The 19,199-nt window shown below is 51.0% G+C and overlaps 9 protein-coding genes across 9 annotated transcripts; 6 read left to right on the top strand and 3 right to left on the bottom strand.

Annotated features, from left to right (window-relative positions):
- Positions 1-765: 765 nt before the first annotated feature.
- TRV_04126 (pyroglutamyl peptidase type I, putative) lies at positions 766-1,650 on the top strand (the record flags this gene model as incomplete). The annotated part of the gene is made up of 2 exons (XM_003021749.1): positions 766-873; positions 964-1,650. The coding sequence occupies 2 exons, from the start codon at positions 766-768 to the stop codon at positions 1,648-1,650; spliced, it is 795 nt and encodes a 264-aa protein (XP_003021795.1).
- Positions 1,651-2,045: 395 nt separating this feature from the next.
- On the bottom strand, positions 2,046-3,787 carry TRV_04125 (uncharacterized protein; the record flags this gene model as incomplete). Its single annotated transcript, XM_003021748.1, has 5 exons — positions 2,046-2,486; positions 2,554-2,982; positions 3,043-3,494; positions 3,562-3,698; positions 3,771-3,787. 5 exons carry the CDS (start codon positions 3,785-3,787, stop codon positions 2,046-2,048), a joined length of 1,476 nt encoding a protein of 491 aa, XP_003021794.1.
- Positions 3,788-4,382: 595 nt separating this feature from the next.
- Positions 4,383-4,869, top strand: TRV_04124 (uncharacterized protein; the record flags this gene model as incomplete). Its single annotated transcript, XM_003021747.1, has 2 exons — positions 4,383-4,574; positions 4,759-4,869. 2 exons carry the CDS (start codon positions 4,383-4,385, stop codon positions 4,867-4,869), a joined length of 303 nt encoding a protein of 100 aa, XP_003021793.1.
- A 186-nt stretch (positions 4,870-5,055) lies between these two features.
- Positions 5,056-6,375, top strand: TRV_04123 (RNP domain protein; the record flags this gene model as incomplete). Its single annotated transcript, XM_003021746.1, has 1 exon — positions 5,056-6,375. One exon carries the CDS (start codon positions 5,056-5,058, stop codon positions 6,373-6,375), a length of 1,320 nt encoding a protein of 439 aa, XP_003021792.1.
- Positions 6,376-6,975: 600 nt separating this feature from the next.
- Positions 6,976-8,065, top strand: TRV_04122 (uncharacterized protein; the record flags this gene model as incomplete). Its single annotated transcript, XM_003021745.1, has 3 exons — positions 6,976-7,091; positions 7,172-7,715; positions 7,778-8,065. The coding sequence occupies 3 exons, from the start codon at positions 6,976-6,978 to the stop codon at positions 8,063-8,065; spliced, it is 948 nt and encodes a 315-aa protein (XP_003021791.1).
- Positions 8,066-8,409: 344 nt separating this feature from the next.
- TRV_04121 (uncharacterized protein) lies at positions 8,410-10,293 on the top strand (the record flags this gene model as incomplete). The annotated part of the gene is made up of 3 exons (XM_003021744.1): positions 8,410-8,603; positions 8,658-9,078; positions 9,157-10,293. 3 exons carry the CDS (start codon positions 8,410-8,412, stop codon positions 10,291-10,293), a joined length of 1,752 nt encoding a protein of 583 aa, XP_003021790.1.
- A 623-nt stretch (positions 10,294-10,916) lies between these two features.
- TRV_04120 (uncharacterized protein) lies at positions 10,917-14,125 on the bottom strand (the record flags this gene model as incomplete). The annotated part of the gene is made up of 5 exons (XM_003021743.1): positions 10,917-11,822; positions 11,872-12,186; positions 12,238-13,031; positions 13,085-13,694; positions 13,745-14,125. The coding sequence occupies 5 exons, from the start codon at positions 14,123-14,125 to the stop codon at positions 10,917-10,919; spliced, it is 3,006 nt and encodes a 1,001-aa protein (XP_003021789.1).
- A 584-nt stretch (positions 14,126-14,709) lies between these two features.
- Positions 14,710-17,223, top strand: TRV_04119 (tartrate dehydrogenase, putative; the record flags this gene model as incomplete). Its single annotated transcript, XM_003021742.1, has 5 exons — positions 14,710-15,004; positions 15,090-15,580; positions 15,683-15,830; positions 15,981-16,164; positions 17,142-17,223. 5 exons carry the CDS (start codon positions 14,710-14,712, stop codon positions 17,221-17,223), a joined length of 1,200 nt encoding a protein of 399 aa, XP_003021788.1.
- A 722-nt stretch (positions 17,224-17,945) lies between these two features.
- TRV_04118 (uncharacterized protein) lies at positions 17,946-19,162 on the bottom strand (the record flags this gene model as incomplete). The annotated part of the gene is made up of 2 exons (XM_003021741.1): positions 17,946-18,851; positions 18,986-19,162. 2 exons carry the CDS (start codon positions 19,160-19,162, stop codon positions 17,946-17,948), a joined length of 1,083 nt encoding a protein of 360 aa, XP_003021787.1.
- Positions 19,163-19,199: the final 37 nt, after the last annotated feature.

The following is a 19,199-nucleotide window of genomic DNA, read 5'->3' as shown; positions in this document are numbered from 1 at the left end:
CATGCATCGACCCTCGAAGACGAACCGCCACGGCGCACCCTGTATAGGGAGATGTGTATTTATAGCACAGTTCGAGAGATAAGATGCGGCCGCACATACAGCCAGACATATAAATAGTAGGAGAGCCAGCTCGATCCCTGCTGCCGGAGGCCGCCCGATCCATGTCCCTAACCATGATCTACGGCCATCGCATCGAACGCTATGAAGCTCGCCTGCTCGGATAGGGAGGTCTTTTCTCTTACTTTCTCAGGGGATATAAGGGCAGATAGAGAAATAGCCGTGCTGCCGACAGCAATGCATGAACTATTATTAGGATGATAGCCGGTGCCCCTGGGCGGTCATCTGCCAGACCCTGTAGAAATTTGAGGTAGTTACAGTAAATAGTCAAACTAGGTACAGTTGTTTGAAGCAGAAGGGAGATTCACAGCAGTTCTTGATCCTCTGCGGAGCGATGCCGGACATCAGCTGGACAAGCCACCGCAGCTGGAGGCAGAGCTATATAACTGGCCTCGCAACCCCTCTGGGCCACTGACTCTTCATCCTTCCTTCAGCATCATCTGCTCGTCATCTTATCTCCTCACCTTATCTCTCTTATCGTCTGAATTCCAAATCTGTCTAGTCGTGGCGTCATAGCTAGTTAGGAACCTCGGCTTCTTCCACCACACCCATCTACACTAGCCGCTGTCTCACGCGGCTACACCAACCGTGCTCACCACCAGCTTATACACACTCAATTAACATAGTATACCCTGCCATCTACTTACAATGGGTGACTTCGGAGCCACCTCTTCCCTCGACGAACCCGTCTCGCTCCCAGGACAACCTCTTCCCCCCCAGGATGATGACATCCATGTCCTCGTCACCGGTTTCGGCGTAAGCATTCCACCCCTATACCCATCCCCTCAGCTACAACGAGAACCAAAACCAAAATGCACGTCAAGGCACCTACTGACGATGACCTAGCCATTCAAAACCCACCCCCTCAATCCCTCATGGCTAATCAATTCTCTCCTCCCACAATACGCTACCACCAGCAAAAACCGCCGAGTCCACATCCACGCCCACCCACGGCCGATCCGAGTGGCCTACGCCGCGGTACGTGAGGAAATACCTCGTATCATCGAGGAGTTCCGAGTCGCCCACGACGGACGTCCACCTCACTTGGTGATTCACATCGGCATGGCTGCTACCAGACAGTACTATGCCGTTGAGACGGTTGCTCACAGAGAGGGGTACAAACATACAGATGTAGATGGGCAGTTCGGGATACCGTTTGACCCCTCCTTGCCAGAGAGGCTACAACCGGGTGTTCCTACACCAGCTGATTATGCTTCTACATCCGAGTCTACGGATAAGGTGAGAGTTATTCCGTCACCGCTTGATACCGGCTTTTTGCAGACGTGGAGGAAAAGTCTACCCGCTGGACGGTCAATTGATGTCCGTCTATCTCATGATGCGGGTCATTATCTGTGTGAATATATCTATTACACCAGCTTGTCAATGGCGTGGGAGGAGAACAGGCCGCGGGCAGCGCTGTTCTTGCATGTTCCTGGCTGGACAGATAAAGCTAGTGTGGAGATGGGCGTTGAGGTGGTAGTGGGTCTTGTCCGGGCCATGGTGGAGAGCTGGATTGTTGAGACAGATGCTTAAATACGGAGTACGGTCGATTTTTTTTATTCTATTCTATTTCTTTTAGCTACTTTACTGTTTCATCTTCATATACATGACTTACCCATTTATGTATTTACTTACGTTGTCCTATTTCGGAGTTGATACCAAGATGAATATGAGTTACGCATAAACAATTGGACTGGTCTCGTGGTGAATGGTGGATGGTACTGCTCCCTAACCTGGCGTTGAACGAGTGAGAGGAAAGGAACGAGAAAAGACATGTTGAAAAAAAAGGTAAGGAACTTTCATAATATATAGTTATAGGTAGGAAAAAGATAAAAGGAATCCTCCTGTTCTACATCCTTGTTTCATTTCAGATTCAAAGCTCAAGCACGAAATTTTTCAACTTGCTGTAACGAAGGACTAAGTGTTAGTTAAGCCTGGTATGTGGAGGCAGATACGTTGCCTCCTCTTCCTGTCCAGTTGACGTGGATGTCCTTGCCCTCGGGATACTTCTCGCTCGCATGCTCGGGTTTGATTCTGAAGGTATGGGCGCCGAAGTAGTCTCGCTGGGCCTGTAGGAGGTTAGCGGGAAGGTCACGCGACCTATAGCCATCATAGAAGCTGAGAGCAGTGCTGAAGGCAGGGGTTGGGATTCCCCAGAGGGCAGACTTGGAGACTACGTCTCTCCAGCCAGCCTGGGCGTTGTGGATGGCCTTGTTGAAGAAGTCATCGAACAACAGGTTCTCCAGGTCTGGGTTGGTGCGGTAGGCATTGGTAATGTCCTTGAGGAAGACGGAGCGGATGATGCAGCCGCCTCTCCACATCAGGGCAATGGATGGCTTGTTCAGCTTCCAGTTGTATATTTTAGCAGCCTACAGATGGTTAGTTCAGTGACACTTGAGGAAGAAGTAAGTAGTTCAATTGGTGAAGGGACCTCACCTCCTGAATAAGCATGAATCCCTGGGCGTAGGAAATGATCTTGGAAGCATAGAGAGCTTGCTCAAGGTTGTCGATGAACTCCTTACGGTCTCCCTTGAAGTCCGGCTCGGGTCCCTTGAGCACTTTGCTGGCTCGGATACGCTCGTCCTTGAGAGAGCTGAGACATCTGCCGAACACGGCTTCTCCGATCAAGGTGACCGGCATGCCGAGATCGAGAGCGTTGATAGCAGTCCACTTGCCGGTTCCCTTCTGGCCGGCAGCATCGAGGATCTTCTCGAGCAGGGCGGTGCCATCGTCATCATTGTAGCGGAGGATGTCACGGGTGATTTCGATCAAAAAGGAGTCCAGTACGCCCTTGTTCCATTTCTCGAAGACATCACCAATCTCAGCCGGGGTCATACCCAAACCCCGCTTCATGATATCATAGGCCTGTGGCAGTTAGCATCCGGACTGGACATGAAGGTGGGAAAGAAGTAAAGAGGGGCATACTTCGGTGATCAATTGCATGTCTCCGTACTCAATACCGTTATGCACCATCTTGACATAGTGTCCGGCACCCTCGTCACCAACCCAGTCGCAGCAGGCCTCACCATCACTCTTGGCTGCCACGCTCTGGAAGATATCCTTGATAAAGGGCCAGGCCTCCTCGTTACCGCCGGGCATCAAGCTGGGGCCGTAACGGGCGCCTTCTTCACCGCCCGAGACACCGGTGCCTACGAACCGGATGCCCTTCTCGGCCAGGTACTTGGTTCTGCGGTTGGAGTCCGGGTAGTGCGAGTTGCCGCCGTCAATAATGATGTCACCCTTCTCGACGAAGGGGAGCAAGCTCTCAATGAAGTCGTCGACAGGCTTGCCGGCCATGACCAGCAGCATGATACGACGGGGCTTCTTCAGCTTCGAGCAGAATTCCTGCACCGAGTGGGCTCCCACGATCGATTTTCCTGTTCCAACAATCAGCACGCAAGTCAACCCCCCCTCCCTTCTCTAGCTATGGCACGGAAGACCTACCCTTGGCCTCGTTGGCAAGGAATCTATCAACCTTCTCGACTGTGCGGTTGAAAGCCACGACGGTGAATCCATGGTCAGCCACGTTCATGATGAGGTTCTGGCCCATCACAGCCAGGCCGATGAGGCCGAAGTCAGCACTGCCAGGCAGTCCCAGGTCAGCCAGCCTCCATCAAAACGAATCTGTGTACACGAAGAGAGCCCGGACTTACACTGCTTGGTCTGCCATGGTGAAGAGTCTATCGAATTGGTGTCGTTTCGTCTGTCTGTAGGTGTGTTCGCTGCAGCTGGAGCTGTGGTGAAGCAGCAGAGTTGGCGTTGAGGTCGAGGTTGAGGCGGGGAGAAAGCTGGCGGCGGCGGGAAGATTACTAAAGCGGAAGGCCAGAACTCAAGTCCTAGATCTTGTTTACCTACTCGACTATATAGCACAGGACGCAGAGGTTGGGCTGGTTGCACGCTGCGCTCCGCTGGATACTGATTTACACAAGCTAGTTATATAGAGAGGCCGCAGACTGCAGTGCCTCGCAGCCTTCGCTCTACCAATTGACACTGCTCGTCTAGGTATGCCGTCGGCCATCCCACCCCCTCGCTTGCCCACGCCGCTGCCCACGCCGCCCACCTGCACCCAGCGCCCGCCGGCCCATCCACTGCTGGAGATTCTACAGGCCCTGCCACGCCATGTCGTGTCCGGTGCTGCCGTCGTCGCTGTGCCCGAGTCTGCTTGACGTCCGCGACGAGGAAGAGGGGGAAACGAGACGAGCAGGCATCTGGGATGCACCATTATGTCACTGAGGGGCAGCATCAGATCCTGGCCTGGCGTTTCGATGGTTTGGGAGGCCTGCAGCGGCCAGGAGCTGAGCGTGCGTCTTCCTATCCCTGCCGCCTCCTGGTCCGGTGGGCGTCCCCCGTCGTCCGCCGGCTTTCCTTCGCCTTATCTCGTATTCCGCGGTCTTCGGTCGTTATCGTCGTTGTCGTCTTCTTTCTTCATCGTCTTCGTTCTTCTTCTTCTTCTTCTTGTTTGTTTTTCGTCGCGGCGAGGGGAAGCTATTATGTAATATTTACGTAATAATATTAATCAAAATTAGTAATAAATATTAGCTAATATTATTAGTAATATCATTAACCAGTTATTAGTAATGCTTGATGACTCAGTCATCCATGACTTATTGTCACGTGATATAAACTTCAAAACTTCTTCAGGCCGAAAAGTTGGGTGAGAAGCAAAAGAAGAAGAAGAAGAAGAAGCAAGAAGAAAAAAAAGAAGAAGGAAGGGAAGAAAAAGGGCAGAAGAAGACAACAAGCCGAAGCTGAGACAGGAGGACGAGAACGAACAACAGGAGAAGCTCAGCTGTCTGGTGGCTGATCGGACTCAAGGTACGTGTGCTGCAAGCATCTCCTGCAGAACACTCGACGGCAACCCTCTGCCTCTACCTACACCTCTGTACTCTACCATCCATCTCTGTATCTGTATCTGTATCTGTCGAGCACCCGTTCATCATGTCCCTGCCGCCTCCTCCAGGTCTACAGCGCCCGCCGCCATCCCAAGCCGCCTCGCAGGCCCAGCCGCCGGCCTCGCTGCCCGCCCGTCCGCCATCCACCGCATCCTCATACACAGCTCCGCCAACTTCCTCTACTACTCCATCTACAGTATCGAGGCCTCCCAGCCATGGATCGGATGTCTCCAGACCAGCTGTTGGTGCCGCATTCGGGTTCCAACCTCGTGCCGTAGCCGCGCAGTCTTACCGGGCGCCTCAAGCTCCAACATACTCTACCGTATATAACGCGGGTTATCAATACCCCCAGCCCCAACACCAGCACCAGCCGCCGCAGCATCATCATCATCAACAGCAGCAGCAGCAGCAACAACAACAACAACAACAACAGACATACCAGGCACAACCCACATCGTACTATGGTCAGTCGCAGCCACAGCGACCGTATAACGCATCTACATACGGCCAACACAATACATATCAAAAGCGCAATAACACAAACTCATATGGAGCCCGGTCAGGACAATCGCGATACAATGAATCGTCTGGGGACCCTGAGATGGATGCCCAGATAGCACAGTGGCAAAGTGCATATATGAGCAAGGACAGCAGTGAAGCCGCCGCCGGGACTGCGGCTGCTTCCGGACCTGCTGCTACGGGAGCCAACGGCGGGCCTATGGGTTCCTTCCAGCGCCTACATGATCCGTTGTCAAGCACATCGACACCTCCCAATGGAACAGGGTCAGGTACTGCAGCATCTACCACGCCTATACCAGGCGCAAACCAAGGCCTAGCTGCCGTTCCAGGCCAGGAATCCACCGAGCCCGCAAAGACCGTTGTACGATCTGGCGGTGGCCAGACATGGACTGACTCGACGCTTCTGGAGTGGGATCCAGCTCACTTCCGACTGTTTTGCGGCAACTTGGCCGGCGAAGTGACAGACGACTCACTACTGAAGGCTTTCTCAAAGTATCCATCTGTACAAAAGGCACGAGTCATACGTGACAAGCGAACAGAGAAGAGCAAAGGGTACGGTTTCGTCAGCTTCTCGGATGGAGACGATTACTTCAAGGCTGCCAGGGAGATGCAGGGCAAGTATATCGGCTCTCACCCGGTGCTGCTGCGACGAGCCATGACGGAGATCAGGCCAGTGAGTGCGAATAAGGGGAAGCATCTCAAGGGCAAAGGCAAACATGGCCATCACAGTGGAAGCGGCTACAGCAAGCCGTCTGCCACACCCGCTCCGGTGTCCTCATCCGCGGGCAAAACAGATGGCGGCGTTAAGAAGCAGAAGACCAAGGGCGGGCTCAGGGTACTCGGATAGCATAGATAAAACACACTTCCACATCTACGTTAATATCATCTCTTCTGACCGTCGTCACGTCTTTAATATCTAATAATGTCTTTTCTCTTATCAATTTCAACATCAACATCAACATCAACGTCATCCTTACATAAGCATCACAAAACTCCCAACTTCAACTTCAACTTTTCTTTCTTCTCGACCTCCAGAAGATTCAAACAATCTTCAATCTTCTTCTTTGCTTCTTTGCTTCAGCCTTCTCTTTCATATTCTCTTCTCTTCCTCTTCTCCTTGTTCTCCTCGACAGGGGTTTCTTGCCGGTGCCCATTTCTGCTCCCCCTTGGCCCACTTGTTCTTGTTCTGTTAACGACTTTAATACTATTCTTCTGCTTCTGCTTCTTTTGCTTGCTGTCTTTTCCTCTCATTGCAAGCTCTATCTCAGTATTCAGATACGTCTATCTGCTTAGTGCTATTTATTTATATCGTTTGCGCCTTGATATCTTGCTCTTGTCGGGACCTGGAATCGTCCTTTGGAGCATTTACGCCGTATTTTGACTGCACGCGACCCAACCTACCACCATCAGCAACAGCGACGAGAAGAGAAGAGACAGACGATTCACGATGGCGACGGAGAACAAGCGCAAGTCGCAGCAGAGCCAGGGTCAGGATCATCATGGTTTTGGGCCGTCGGGAACAGTTAGCTTGGAGAAGGCCCTCAGCTCAGCCATTGGCGCCAGGTTGGTCTTTCAGGCCCCTTATATTCCATTATATATTCTACCGCCTTCCCATATATTGGTATTATATGCTAATTGAGTAGGATCCGCGTAACCACGACGCAGCCGGCCTCGGTGACGGTCGAAGGAACACTGTTCACTGCCTGCCCCATTACCAATATAATCGCTATCAACACCAGCGCCAACACACCATCCACAGGCAGCTCGTCGCCTACTCTTGCCCTCTCACAGCCAGGGGACTTCACTATACTCCCTGTCACCCGCATCCACAGCTTTAACCTGCTCTCTCTCGCCCCGGACTCGCCCTCATCGCCTGGTCGGCCCTTCACATCCGCCCAACCCGCCATCTACCCGCTTGACATCCGGGCGCTACGGACCCGCGAGACTAACGCCATCGCCCGTCAAAAGGACCATGACTCCTCGAGGGGCAAGGGGGTGTCGAAGGAGGCTCAGGACCTGTTTGATGCATTCAAGCGGACTATGCCAACTCATTGGAGCGGGACCAGCATTGTCGTTGCTGACTCGGTAGTGATTGCTGCTCCGTATGGTGTGGGCGATTGTAAGACTCTTAACTTGGCTGGCAGAGACGAGGTAGCCGGTACTGCTCTCACCAGAGTGCGCAAAGTGGTCAGTTCGCCATTGTATCCCTAGACTGCTATTGGTAGATATTCGTATACTGACTGGAACAGCTCGAGATGGAACGAAAGAAGATTGAGCTCCGCCGGGCCAGCACGGCAATGGCAAAGTCAGTAAACTTCCCTAAGAATAATAACAACAGCTACAACGGCAACAGCAGCAGCAATACAGACGGTCATCTCCGGAAGAGTTCTACGGCGGGCACTGCAACACCTGCTACCACAACCACTAGCAATGTTACAGCAGCCACACCACGCGACCCTCGCTCAGCCGTTGCAGTTCCTATCCGCAGCAATGCACCGGCGAGCAACTCGCCTGGCGGCCAGAGGAAAGGGGGATAATCGAGTCGGCGGTGAAGGCAAGACGCCCAGGTGGAGGTAGGGAGAGAGCGAGAAAGGACGGGGGAAGAGAAGAGGCCAAGGGCAACAGGGAGAACACCCTCCTGTCTGGTCGAGCAGCATAACTATCTGTTTAGCCATCTATCTGTCTATCCATGTACGCCTGACCATGAAATATGCATGCATTGTATATGTTGCTGTACGTCAAACGGCATCACGCGATATCAAAGCCGTTGATGCTTTGTTAGAGCTAGGCGGTATTGTAGTATAATAAGACATGCCATATACATATACCATCGTCCTCGCTGCCTCTAGGTAAATCCGTTATATTCACATTCTGCCCGAACATGTATCCTCTACGCTGGCAAGTTGATAGTGAACTTTGCTTGGCTGGCTTTGCTAGTAAAAAGGCTGAATCTCCCGTCTCCGTCTCACCCTTGCAAGGGAGCAGACAAACAGACAACAGACAACAACAGCATCAGCCAGCAAACTCCAGAGGAGAACCGAGACGCGGAAAGAAGAACAAGATATATCTCATGCCGTACGCAGCGTAGAGCACCACGGCCTACACTCCGCGGCAGCCTGGCTCACCCAGGCCAGGCGACCTCCCTGCCTCCTACCAACCAGCAGCCAGCAAACGGCCATCTTCACGGCCAAAGCACGGCATCACCAACACAGCCCATCCCAACAGATATTCCCCTACGTTAGACAAGCAACTGGAGCCCCGAAAGCGAGCCGACCGCCGCTGGTGGTCTAGGATGGGCTCCCTCGGCGCCAGCCCGTCGCTCACGGCCACCATCAACGACACCCCCATCGACGACGAGGAGATAGGCCTCACCCCCCAGCAGCGGCGCCACAAGCAATGGCGCGCCAGGAAGAGACAGCAGCGTGAAGAGCTCGACAGCATGGTGCCAAACAATGCTCTACGCATGGCGGACCAGGCGGTGGTGAAGAAGCTGGCCATCAACGCCCTGTTCATCGGACTTTGGTACTTCTTTGCTGTATCAATATCCCTGGTACGTCAAGCTCTTTTGCTATCCCCTTGCCTATATGCTTTGCTTGATATCAAATGCTGACTGACTACTGGTAACTAGTATAACAAATGGATGTTTTCGCCGACAAACCTCAACTTCAAGTTCCCTTTGTTCACCACCAGCCTCCACATGCTCGTTCAGTTCATCCTCGCCTCCATACTCCTCTACTTTTTCCCGTCTCTGCGGCCGCCGCTGAACAGCCCTGATGCAGCTCCGGGAAAACCCAGCAAGCCCTCACTAACACCGATCTTTTATCTTACCCGTCTCGTGCCATGTGGGAGTGCTACTTCACTCGATATCGGGCTGGGCAACATGTCCCTACGCTTCATCACCCTCAGCTTCCTCACCATGTGCAAGTCCTCTGCCCTGGGCTTTGTGCTTCTCTTCGCCATCATCTTTGGACTCGAGACTCCCTCCATAAAGCTCATCCTAATCATATGTACCATGACACTGGGCGTGGTCATGATGGTGGCCGGAGAAGCGTCCTTTCACGCCGTTGGGTTCGCCTTAATAATAGCATCGTCCTTTTTCTCTGGCTTCCGATGGGCTCTCACTCAGATTCTCCTACTTCGGCACCCGTCTACCTCAAACCCGTTCTCGACCCTCTTTCTGCTTACTCCTATCATGTTTGTCTCTCTCCTTGGAATTGCACTCGGCGTCGAGGGATACAATGAGATCCTCGCTGGTATCCAGACTCTCTCTGCTGAACATGGGACTTTCAAGGTATTGTGCTTCCTTTCCTTCCCCGGAATGCTAGCCTTTTGCATGATATCCTCTGAGTTTGCTCTTCTTCGACGTTCTTCCGTCGTCACACTGAGTATCTGCGGTATCTTCAAAGAAGTCATCACCATTGCTGCAGCAGGTATCTTTTTCAAGGAAGTGCTCAGCCTGGTCAACATCATCGGTTTGATCATCGCCATTTCAAGCATTGCCTACTACAATTACATGAAAGTCACCAAGATGCGCAAGGAGGCCCTTTCGGAGAGAGAAGGGGCTGATGACGAAGAGGATGACGGGTACGAGAGTCCCGGCCCCAGCTCTGGCCTTATGGATGATAGTCATGGTCACGGAAATCCCCCTGCTGTACAAAACAGCACCTTGGGTGGACTCGTAGACCAGATAAAATCCGCCTTTGGCAACAAGCGCAGCATATCTGGCCCTCGATACCAACCTATGCACACCTCTGCGGAGCCTTGACTGGATAGCTCAAAAACTCACCCGCGGCGTTGCACACCCCGTATTGTGCTACAAAACGGTCCCCTATGTTAGACAAGCTCTTACACAATACCCTTCATTTTGGACCCATATCCCTGGCCCCGGGCCGGCCCCAGCTTTGCGGATTGGAGGTAGATGATAATACCCCTTCCCCTAATAATATTGTTTGTCTTAATACAGTGGCATCGTTTCCTGGTCACATGTGAGACCAAGGCAGACAGACAGAAAGAAAAACATTGTTACCGTATATATACTGGCCATGTTACTTTTGTATCTCGACTTCTGTACAGACAGTACAGTACATTCCAGGTGGCGCGCATTATGTTTCCCTACTTAGATACCGTTTGGCTATGAACTTTACCCACTTTGGCATGTTATATCTCGGTTTCTACTCCGTGTATTTCATAATTACTCGATAGGCGGGTTTGGCTTTGTATTCCAGTAGTAATATAAACTATTGGACTATTGGACGAAGTGGTTGTTTGCCGAATATGCTCGTTTCACATTAAACTACAGCTTTATATATCAATTCAGAACCCTCGTCAGCGCTATCATTTCTCTATTAGTCTATCTGTATTCTAATGTCACAGTCTTAAATGGCGAAATCAATTCTTCAACTGCTTGCAGGCAGAGACACACCAACTATTCCAATCAGAGAAGAAAGACGCTTGGACATGACACTTATTGCTCAGTAGCTGCTTCTTCCTTGTATCAGCATAGATATCCACGATTCCCGACACAGACTCCTTATCATGAGCCACAAGCACCTTCACAAGAAGCAGACTTGCTTGGCTACACGACGCAGCATGTGGGCCAGACGCACTATGCATCGCCTCAGAATGGACCTCTCGAAGCATACCCCAGACAGTCTCGTCAGATTCAACTTTAGGTACACCTGGACCCTTGCAGAGCCGAGTATACTCCCGCAAAACATTCGCCGTTTTCTGTACAAGTTGCTGAACACTCGACCTCCGCAATAACTGCAAGAGCGGAACGATAATTTCCAGAGCCAGGGACTTGGAGTGGCATTTCTTGATGTATATCTCCAGTAGATCGAGCACTCTGTTCTTGAAGTTGATCATAGTCTCTTTGGCGTCCTTTTTATCCTTCTTCTTGCTTGAGGCTTGCTCGCGGGCCTGGAAGACCTTGACAAGTTGGGCATCTAGAGCCTCCATGTCATCGTCTCCCATGTCGGAACCATCATCTGATCCGTCAGATGCTTCAAGGTCTTTGTCTGCGCGATGGGTACCCAGTGCAGCAGCGAGTTTTGCATCGAATTCAGCCAGGTTTTGTTCGTTCTCCTCGTCTCCTTCATCTTCCTCTTCATCTTCCTCTTCTGACTCGTCTGATGCGGAGTCCGATTCGCCGTCAATAACCTCAACATCGGAGCCATCAATCATTTCGACGTCACTATCCAGTTCGTCGTTGTCGTCTTCTTCTCCTTCATCCTCATCATCATTTCTATCAAATAGCTCCTGTTGGCCCGCTAGGCTTTCCTTTGCATCGAGGATCTATAGGAATCAGCTCATGTCGAAACTATGTATATAAAAGAACGCTTACCGCAAGTAGAGACTGGAGGCCTGTAGGGGTCAGCTTGTCTGCAAAAGCTCCAAATACTTGCTCACTCATCTTTCGGAATAAATGAGATGGTTTCGAAGCAAAGCTGAGCAGTATTTCAACCAGTGCGTCAGAAGCTTGCCCGCTTTCTTCATCGCTGGATTTCTTGTGGCTTAAGAATTTGTCATAACACATCTTGAGCTCATCCAGCATTGACGCTGCATCCGCGTCTCCGTTGTATACCTGAAGTATTGTCAAGGAGTAAAGCAATTTAAGCCCCTGAGCAGCCTGGTTTTGTTGTCCATCCTCTTGTTTACCCTATAACAGATTAGTCGAATATCTAGACACGGCAAGAAAGTGTAGACGTACCTTCTTGTTAATCTTCTTTAGGGTCTTAAAGGCGGAATGGACGGATTCAGATATACTGTCACTCATATCGATGATGGATTTGCCTGAATCTCCAGCCTCCTCCATGTCTCTAATTTTCTGGACAACCTTGTACGCGATGTCAGAGGGCCGTTTCTGGTTGCTGATGACAATATTTAGAGAAGCCATGATTTTGTTTCTGAACAATTCCCTGGTAGCATCACTGATAGGAGGCTTAGCCGTATCACTTGAAAAGTAGGTGTATCTCGCAAGAGTGAGGACGATCTCCTGAACAGCTGAATCTAGTTCGTCGGAATCATCCTCCTTAGCAGATGTGATAAAAGATTTAACAATGGTCTGCAGGAAGTTGGCAATGAGCTGACGTCTGGAAGCTGCCGCCTTAACATCAGCTTCCGGGTTGACAATTAGGCCTTCAAAAAACGGCATGAGCTGCTTGATTGCGGTGTGGGATACATCGGCGACAATCTTCTCGACAACCTTGACTTTGGCAATCTGGTCAAAGTTGACTGCACCCCGAGGTCCCATAAGGCCGCATAAGGCAGGATATGCAAAGTCTGGCTCCTTGGAGGCACGAGCCTGTATCGACTTTGCAGCCTTGACAGCAATCTTATGCAAGTATCTGTCTTCAACGGCAAGCTGGTTCATCAAACAGCGCATGAAATTTTGTGTAAAGATCTGACTGGCTACCTCTATAGATGCTTCGTTGAGGACCTTCATGAAAACGAGGAAACCCCAGTACTTGCGTTCTTCTGATGAAGCGGCAGCAAACAATCCGCCTAGACACACGTTAGTATGGTCTGAAACCTGTAAAAATGGAGGGGTAACTCACAGTCAACGACTTCAGTCCAAAAGTCGAGAAAAGACAACTGCGCTGTCTTATCCTTTTTCCCCTTGCCCTCGACTTGACCCTTTCCACCAGCTGTAGAATATAACTTGGTGAGAATTGGGGCCCAGGCAAAAGGGAGCTTCGGGTTCCAAACCCCAGGGTTCTTGACCTTTGACTCTTCGTCGTTAGAAGCGTCCTGGCCGGAGGATTCTTTCATAATTTTAGCCAAAGATGCCTTCTCGCGCGAATTTAAAGGGTTATCGTGACTCCAAACACCAGAAGGAAAGACAACTGGTGGAGAACATGACAGGTCCATGGCGGCCAGCCAGATAGCGATGCCCTCGGGGGTTTTGGCAAGGTTATTCCCACACAGAGCAGCAAGAGCAGAGTCGACATATTTAGTTCCCCGGTTTCGTGCACCGATATCACAGATAGCGTAGAAAATGATATATCCACACTCTTCTCTCAGCCATGGTTTCTTTTTGGCCAACTCAAATACTAGAGAGAGCAGTCTAGTCCAGTTCTCAAACGGGACATCAGGCTGGAACAGAATAGAGCTTTTCAAAATAGCTTCTGCGCCGAACAGCCTACCAAAATGGTGGTCTCTTTCTTCCTTGTATGGAATTAGCAGTCTGAATGAAAATCTAGCGAGGGCATCCATACCTGTCCGGACTCAGCACTGGTAGTGTTTGTATTCGACTCAAGAAGGTCAATTGCCTTGGATACGTCCCATCCTGCAAGACCGCTCTTCTGTTCACCCTCAGCCTGACCAAAGAGTATAGAAAGCAACTCTGTCAATGCAATTGAAAACCCAAGCCTTGCAGCTTTGCGGCTACTACATAGGCCCCTGAACAGCCGCAGCAGAGCTTTCTCAACATCCTCCGGTGCTGGATTCGCTTCTGGTGTGAAACGCGAGAGCAGCTCGCCGGCAGCTTTGAGCCTGATTTCATCATTCTCGTTGCTCAAATCATCGTAAATTTCTACAAGTTTGACGTCCACATTGACCCTCTCGCGACGGCGTTTCTTGGGATTGAGGGATGACATCGCGCATCTATGTCAAACTTTCCCCCTGGTATATCCCCAACTGCTTTTCCAGGCGTCTTTATATGTTTTACCAAGCTGGAAGCCGATTTTGATATCTTCAAAGTCGATTTTTCGTTCGAAAATCTTCGTTACCCAATGCGGTTAGCATGGATGCGGCTCTTTTGGGTTTAGCGCCTGAAATAATATAAATGAACAAAACATCCGTACGAAAGCATTTTTCGGTAGATTATGTATAATATTGGGTCCTGAGAAGAGAGGAGATACTTTTTGGCAGTTATTCGTGGAAGCAGAGGCTCTATATACTGGTATTTGGGGTATCATCGATATGTTGGTACATTGGAGTTTTGTCAGCATATTAATGTATGAGAGGCTTCCAGCTCAGAGCAGCAGCATGCGTGGCATGTTAAATTCACTGCACGGTAGTTCTTAGGGCATCCAAAATGACATTAACACAGTAGAATAAAGTTATTGGCAGCTATCATAAGCAGTATTTCAGAAAAGGCATATTACCTCTCTACCTACTACATATTGGATTTCGGCGTTAACTCCGGCAAAAGTCCCGAGATCGACCATATAAACCACCCATGATACATCCAGGCATCGGATACGGACACCAGCTACGGAAGATAAATATGCCAGAACAGAAGAAATATCGGATTGCCTCGATACCTGGCGATGGAATAGGCCCTGAGGTGATTAGTGCAGGGATAACGGTGTTGAAGAAGCTGGCCTCGTCTCTGGGCAAGTTTGAGCTGGACTTTGAGACCTTCGACTGGAGCAGCGAGTACTACAAGAAACATGGCAAGTACCTACCGGACGATGCCTTGACTACGCTGAAGAAGTTCGATGCGATACTCTTCGGGGCCGTGGGGGCGCCTGGTAAGTAGCTACGGTACCTGATTACCATGGCACTGGGTTAACCAGGCAATGAAGAATGTGATGTGATACTAAGCCAAGATGATAGATGTGCCTGACCATATATCACTCTGGGGCCTGAGACTGGCTATCTGTCAACCCCTGCAACAATATGCCAACGTACGACCAACAAAGGTCTTCCGCGGCACCAAGTCCCCCCTTCGAGCCTGCTCGCCCGGAGACCTAGACTGGGTGATCATCCGCGAGAACTCCGAGGGCGAGTATGCTGGTCAAGGAGGCCGCAGCCACGCCGGCCAGGCTTGGGAGACAGCAACGGAGGTATCGATCTTTACTCGACACGGGGTGGAGCGAATCATGCGATTTGCGTTTGAGACGGCGCAGAGTCGAGACAGAAAGCTGCTGACGGTCGTGACGAAGAGCAATGCACAGCGCAATGGGATGGTGCTCTGGGACGAGGTGGCGGCCAAAGTAGCCGTGGACTTCCCGGAGGTGAAGTGGGATAAGATGCTGGTGGATGCGATGACAGCTCGGATGGTGTTGAAGCCACGGAGCCTGGATACAATTGTAGCTACGAACCTGGTACGTCATGGTTCTCCAGAGGCCCTTTGTGGTGCACCAAATGCGTCATACCTGAGCGGAGGCAGCTGACAAGTGACATGGTTCTCTCTCGTGCTGCCCCAGCATGCCGATATTCTATCAGATCTGGCGGCGGCCCTGGCAGGCTCCATTGGAATAGCACCCACGAGCAACCTCGATCCGACACGCGAGAATCCATCGATGTTCGAGCCCATACACGGCTCTGCATTCGACATAACCGGGAAAGGCATCGGTATGTTATGTGTTTTATGTTCATCCAAGGCCAACTCCGGCACCAACTCCAACTCATTCCCTGTTTGATATCATCCAACTTGACTTCTCGAGCCACTCTTTTCTTTGTACTCCGTCAGCTTGCTAACAACCGAGCAAGCAAACCCCGTAGCAACCTTGTGGACGGCATCAGAGATGCTGCGGTGGCTCGGGGAGAAAGAGGCGGCCGCTCTGTTGCTGGAGTGTGTCGAGGCCGTGTGTGAGAAAGGAGTGGCCACGCCGGACTTGGGAGGCCAGCAGACCACCGCCGAGGTGACCAGCGCCGTGTGTGAGGAGATTGAGGGCCGGTTGGGGAGGTAACTGATTTGGCAAACAGCTAGGTTGAGGATAAATTAGACGGTGTATTGAGTAATTGAGTACTCCGTATGATCGATGGGCCTAGTAATGAATGTCCAAAGAGTGAGGCGGCCGTCCGTCTTTGTCTAGCCCCTTATATAAGTATATATCATCTCCTTTGTACGTATCAACGCTTGTAAAATAAGGGCCCCCGGTGGAACTGGTCAGGGTCTTATTTGATGTAATATTATGGCCATCGATGGGCCGCAGGCTTCAAAAATAAAACTCTGCAACCAGCATGATTGAATATTGAAACACGCTGGAAGAAGCAAAACGGCGAGACAGGTCAGAGGAAATTTCCGATCCATGGCCGTCCAGGAGAAAAAGAAACCCCTCCCTTTCCCTGGTGCTTCATGTCCCTACTCTGTCCATCCGTATCAGCATCAGCCCGTAATAATGAGAGTAATATTAACATCAATTGACCGTCCTGTATCCGTATAGCTGCAGTGTTAAGGAGTTACACCGTTGCCCAGGCAAGTTTCCCCTGCGTCTGCTAGAGCGCCGATGCGGAGGCCCGAAGCCCATGGCAACCGCGAAAGAAAACCGCCGCGTATCAAATAGTCTCGTACTTATTGTATTTATCATTTCCGTCAATCTAGGCTTGTTTTACGGAGTACGTCTTCTTTTTTGCATCTTTTCCGGCCGTTTTTTTATGTCTTTTTTCTATGTTATTTTTCGAGACGATTTTTTTGGTTAAGGAGAGGTCACGTGGTTTCGTGTTATTCTCGCCTTTTTTCTGTTTGTTTCTTTTGTGACGCGAAGAAAAAGAGAAGAAAAAGAGAAGAAGCAAAAGTAGAAGCGAAAGGAGAGAGAGAGAAAGACGGAGATGGAGATGGAAAAAGGGCTGTCGGGGTGGCAGCGGCGCGGTCGAGGGGAAGTAAGTAGGGCTGAGCGACGGAGAGGGCGAGCGAGGCGGCTGATGGATGCTATATCCAAGACAGACGGACTGGAAGCCGGGCGACGTTGAGGCCGCAGATGAAACGGCCATGACATCAAGCAAGCCCAAGAAGGTAGTTTAAGCAGCCGGGGGAGGGCGAGAAAGAGAAAAAAAGCTGCGAGCTGCCAGGGACATGGGCCGAGGACTGTCTTCCATGGGGCTTCTGGTGCGTCTTCTTTGCCATGACGGATCCCCAAGCTAATCCTTTCTCCAGGCGAGCATCACGGACTTGTGTAGAGTAATCAGAAAATCCAGCTTTCGGGGCTTTCAGAGCTTACAGGCCTTTCACAGGCTTTCCCCCCACCGTGACAAAAGCAGGGATGAAGGGCGCCTCTGCGACTAGCGAGCTCGACGGTCTTGCCGATCGGGGACATCCTCCGCTATTCGTCATATTTTTGGGGATGGACGAACGGAGCAGATGGAGCTCTCTTTGCTCTGGTGTATTAATATATTTCTCTTTTTGCGAGGAAAGAAAAAGGAATGCGAAATGTCATCGGCGGTTAGCCTGGCCATTAACATCCGTCCGTCTGATGTTGCCATGCAGTCTACGATGTGATCTGATATGATACTACAGCGGATATGCCTGTAAGGGCAGAGTAATAATATAAGAACAACAACAATAATAACCCCTCGAGACGGCATCACTCTGGAAACTGCTTGGACTCAAACTGCAACAAGACTCGGCACTGGCAAGGGAGGGATTGTTCTTGTGACCTCGAATCGATGACGATGATCTCCAACCGCGGGGCTGAGAATAGAAACCTTGGAAGGCCCATCGTCAAGGATGCCCCTCGCTGGAGCGAGTCAAAGCAGCGTGTGATGTGCTGGGGGGGTCGACAGGAACCGAATTGATCCCTGCGGCTTAAGTGGCCACACTAAGCATATGATGCCAATGCTCATGGGCTTAAGGGGGGGGGATGTGAATGGAGGCTGACGAATAGTGAGCTCCCATTTCTGGCTTGTCGAACTTTGGGGGCCATCTTCTCGTTGCTCTTTTCGGGGATTCTGCTGTGGCATGCATGCATGAGTTGATGCAGCAACCATGCAACGAGAGGAAGAGAGATGCATGGAACTAAACCGAGCCGGGCCATGGAACCAACAATTGTACAAATATAGCAAAGCAGCAGCACCAGCAGCTGTACTCCGTACAGCAGCAGCAGTGACCAAAGAGGAGAAAGCAGAAGAGCCGAAAAAAAAGCAACGAGAGGAGGAGCTGCAAGAAAGTTGTCCAGCTGGCTTCTCAACTCTATTTCGCGGCTGGCTGCCCTGGTGATACGAAGCGCTAATGACTCCCTGTTCGTGAGAAGGCCCAATAAGACTAGATCTCGCACTGTCCCGATTGACTTTTTTTTCTTTTTTTTGGCTTCCTTTTTGCTTCTTCGAGTTTCGCTCAATCCTTCGTTCTGGGGAACGGATGCGAGTGTCTGGCTGGCTGGCTGGCTGGAGGAAGTAACCTGACGTCCGGGACCGAGCATGGATGCATCTCGATATGCAATTTGTTGCAGCAGACGATGGGGAAGGGGGTCTAGCAACCAGCAGCAGCAATAGTTCGCAGCGGCAGAAGAAGAACCAAGAGGAGTTACGGAGTAAAAGAGACCAGAGATCGAAAAAATAAAAGAGGAGAATACCGGAAATAGCGCGTGTGTTTCCAAAACATGCAAAGAAAGGGTGGAGTTTTGGGCGGTCCAGGGCCAACAGGGGAGAAGCCTGCTACCAGGACAACTGGTGTTACCCGGCGACGGCGATGGCAACGGAGTCGGAGTCTGCATCACTGCTTTCTCACCAGGGAGGGGCGGGGGGAAGAGAGAGCGAATCCAATATTTGGCTCTGTGCTCCTTGCGTACCAACTGAATCGGATTGCTTGAACCAGTGGCACGGAACCTCCATTTTGTGTTAGGCATATCAGAATCGATAGTTGGAGATCGAGAAACGAGGGCGAGTCGAGGCATTGAGGGTCCAAGAAACGAAGGAGAGTGACCTGCATGAAATTCTTTGATGCGGCCATCCAGATCCATCCACATCCTTGGTTTTTTTGGCCGTACCTTGTGCCTTGGACCG

This window comes from Trichophyton verrucosum (genome assembly GCF_000151505.1).
Source record: "Trichophyton verrucosum HKI 0517 chromosome Unknown contig00324_1.f1.exp, whole genome shotgun sequence".
Taxonomy (NCBI): Eukaryota; Fungi; Ascomycota; class Eurotiomycetes; order Onygenales; family Arthrodermataceae; genus Trichophyton; species Trichophyton verrucosum.
Note: the sequence above shows the minus strand (reverse complement) of the source record. Positions and strands in the feature narration are given on the sequence as shown.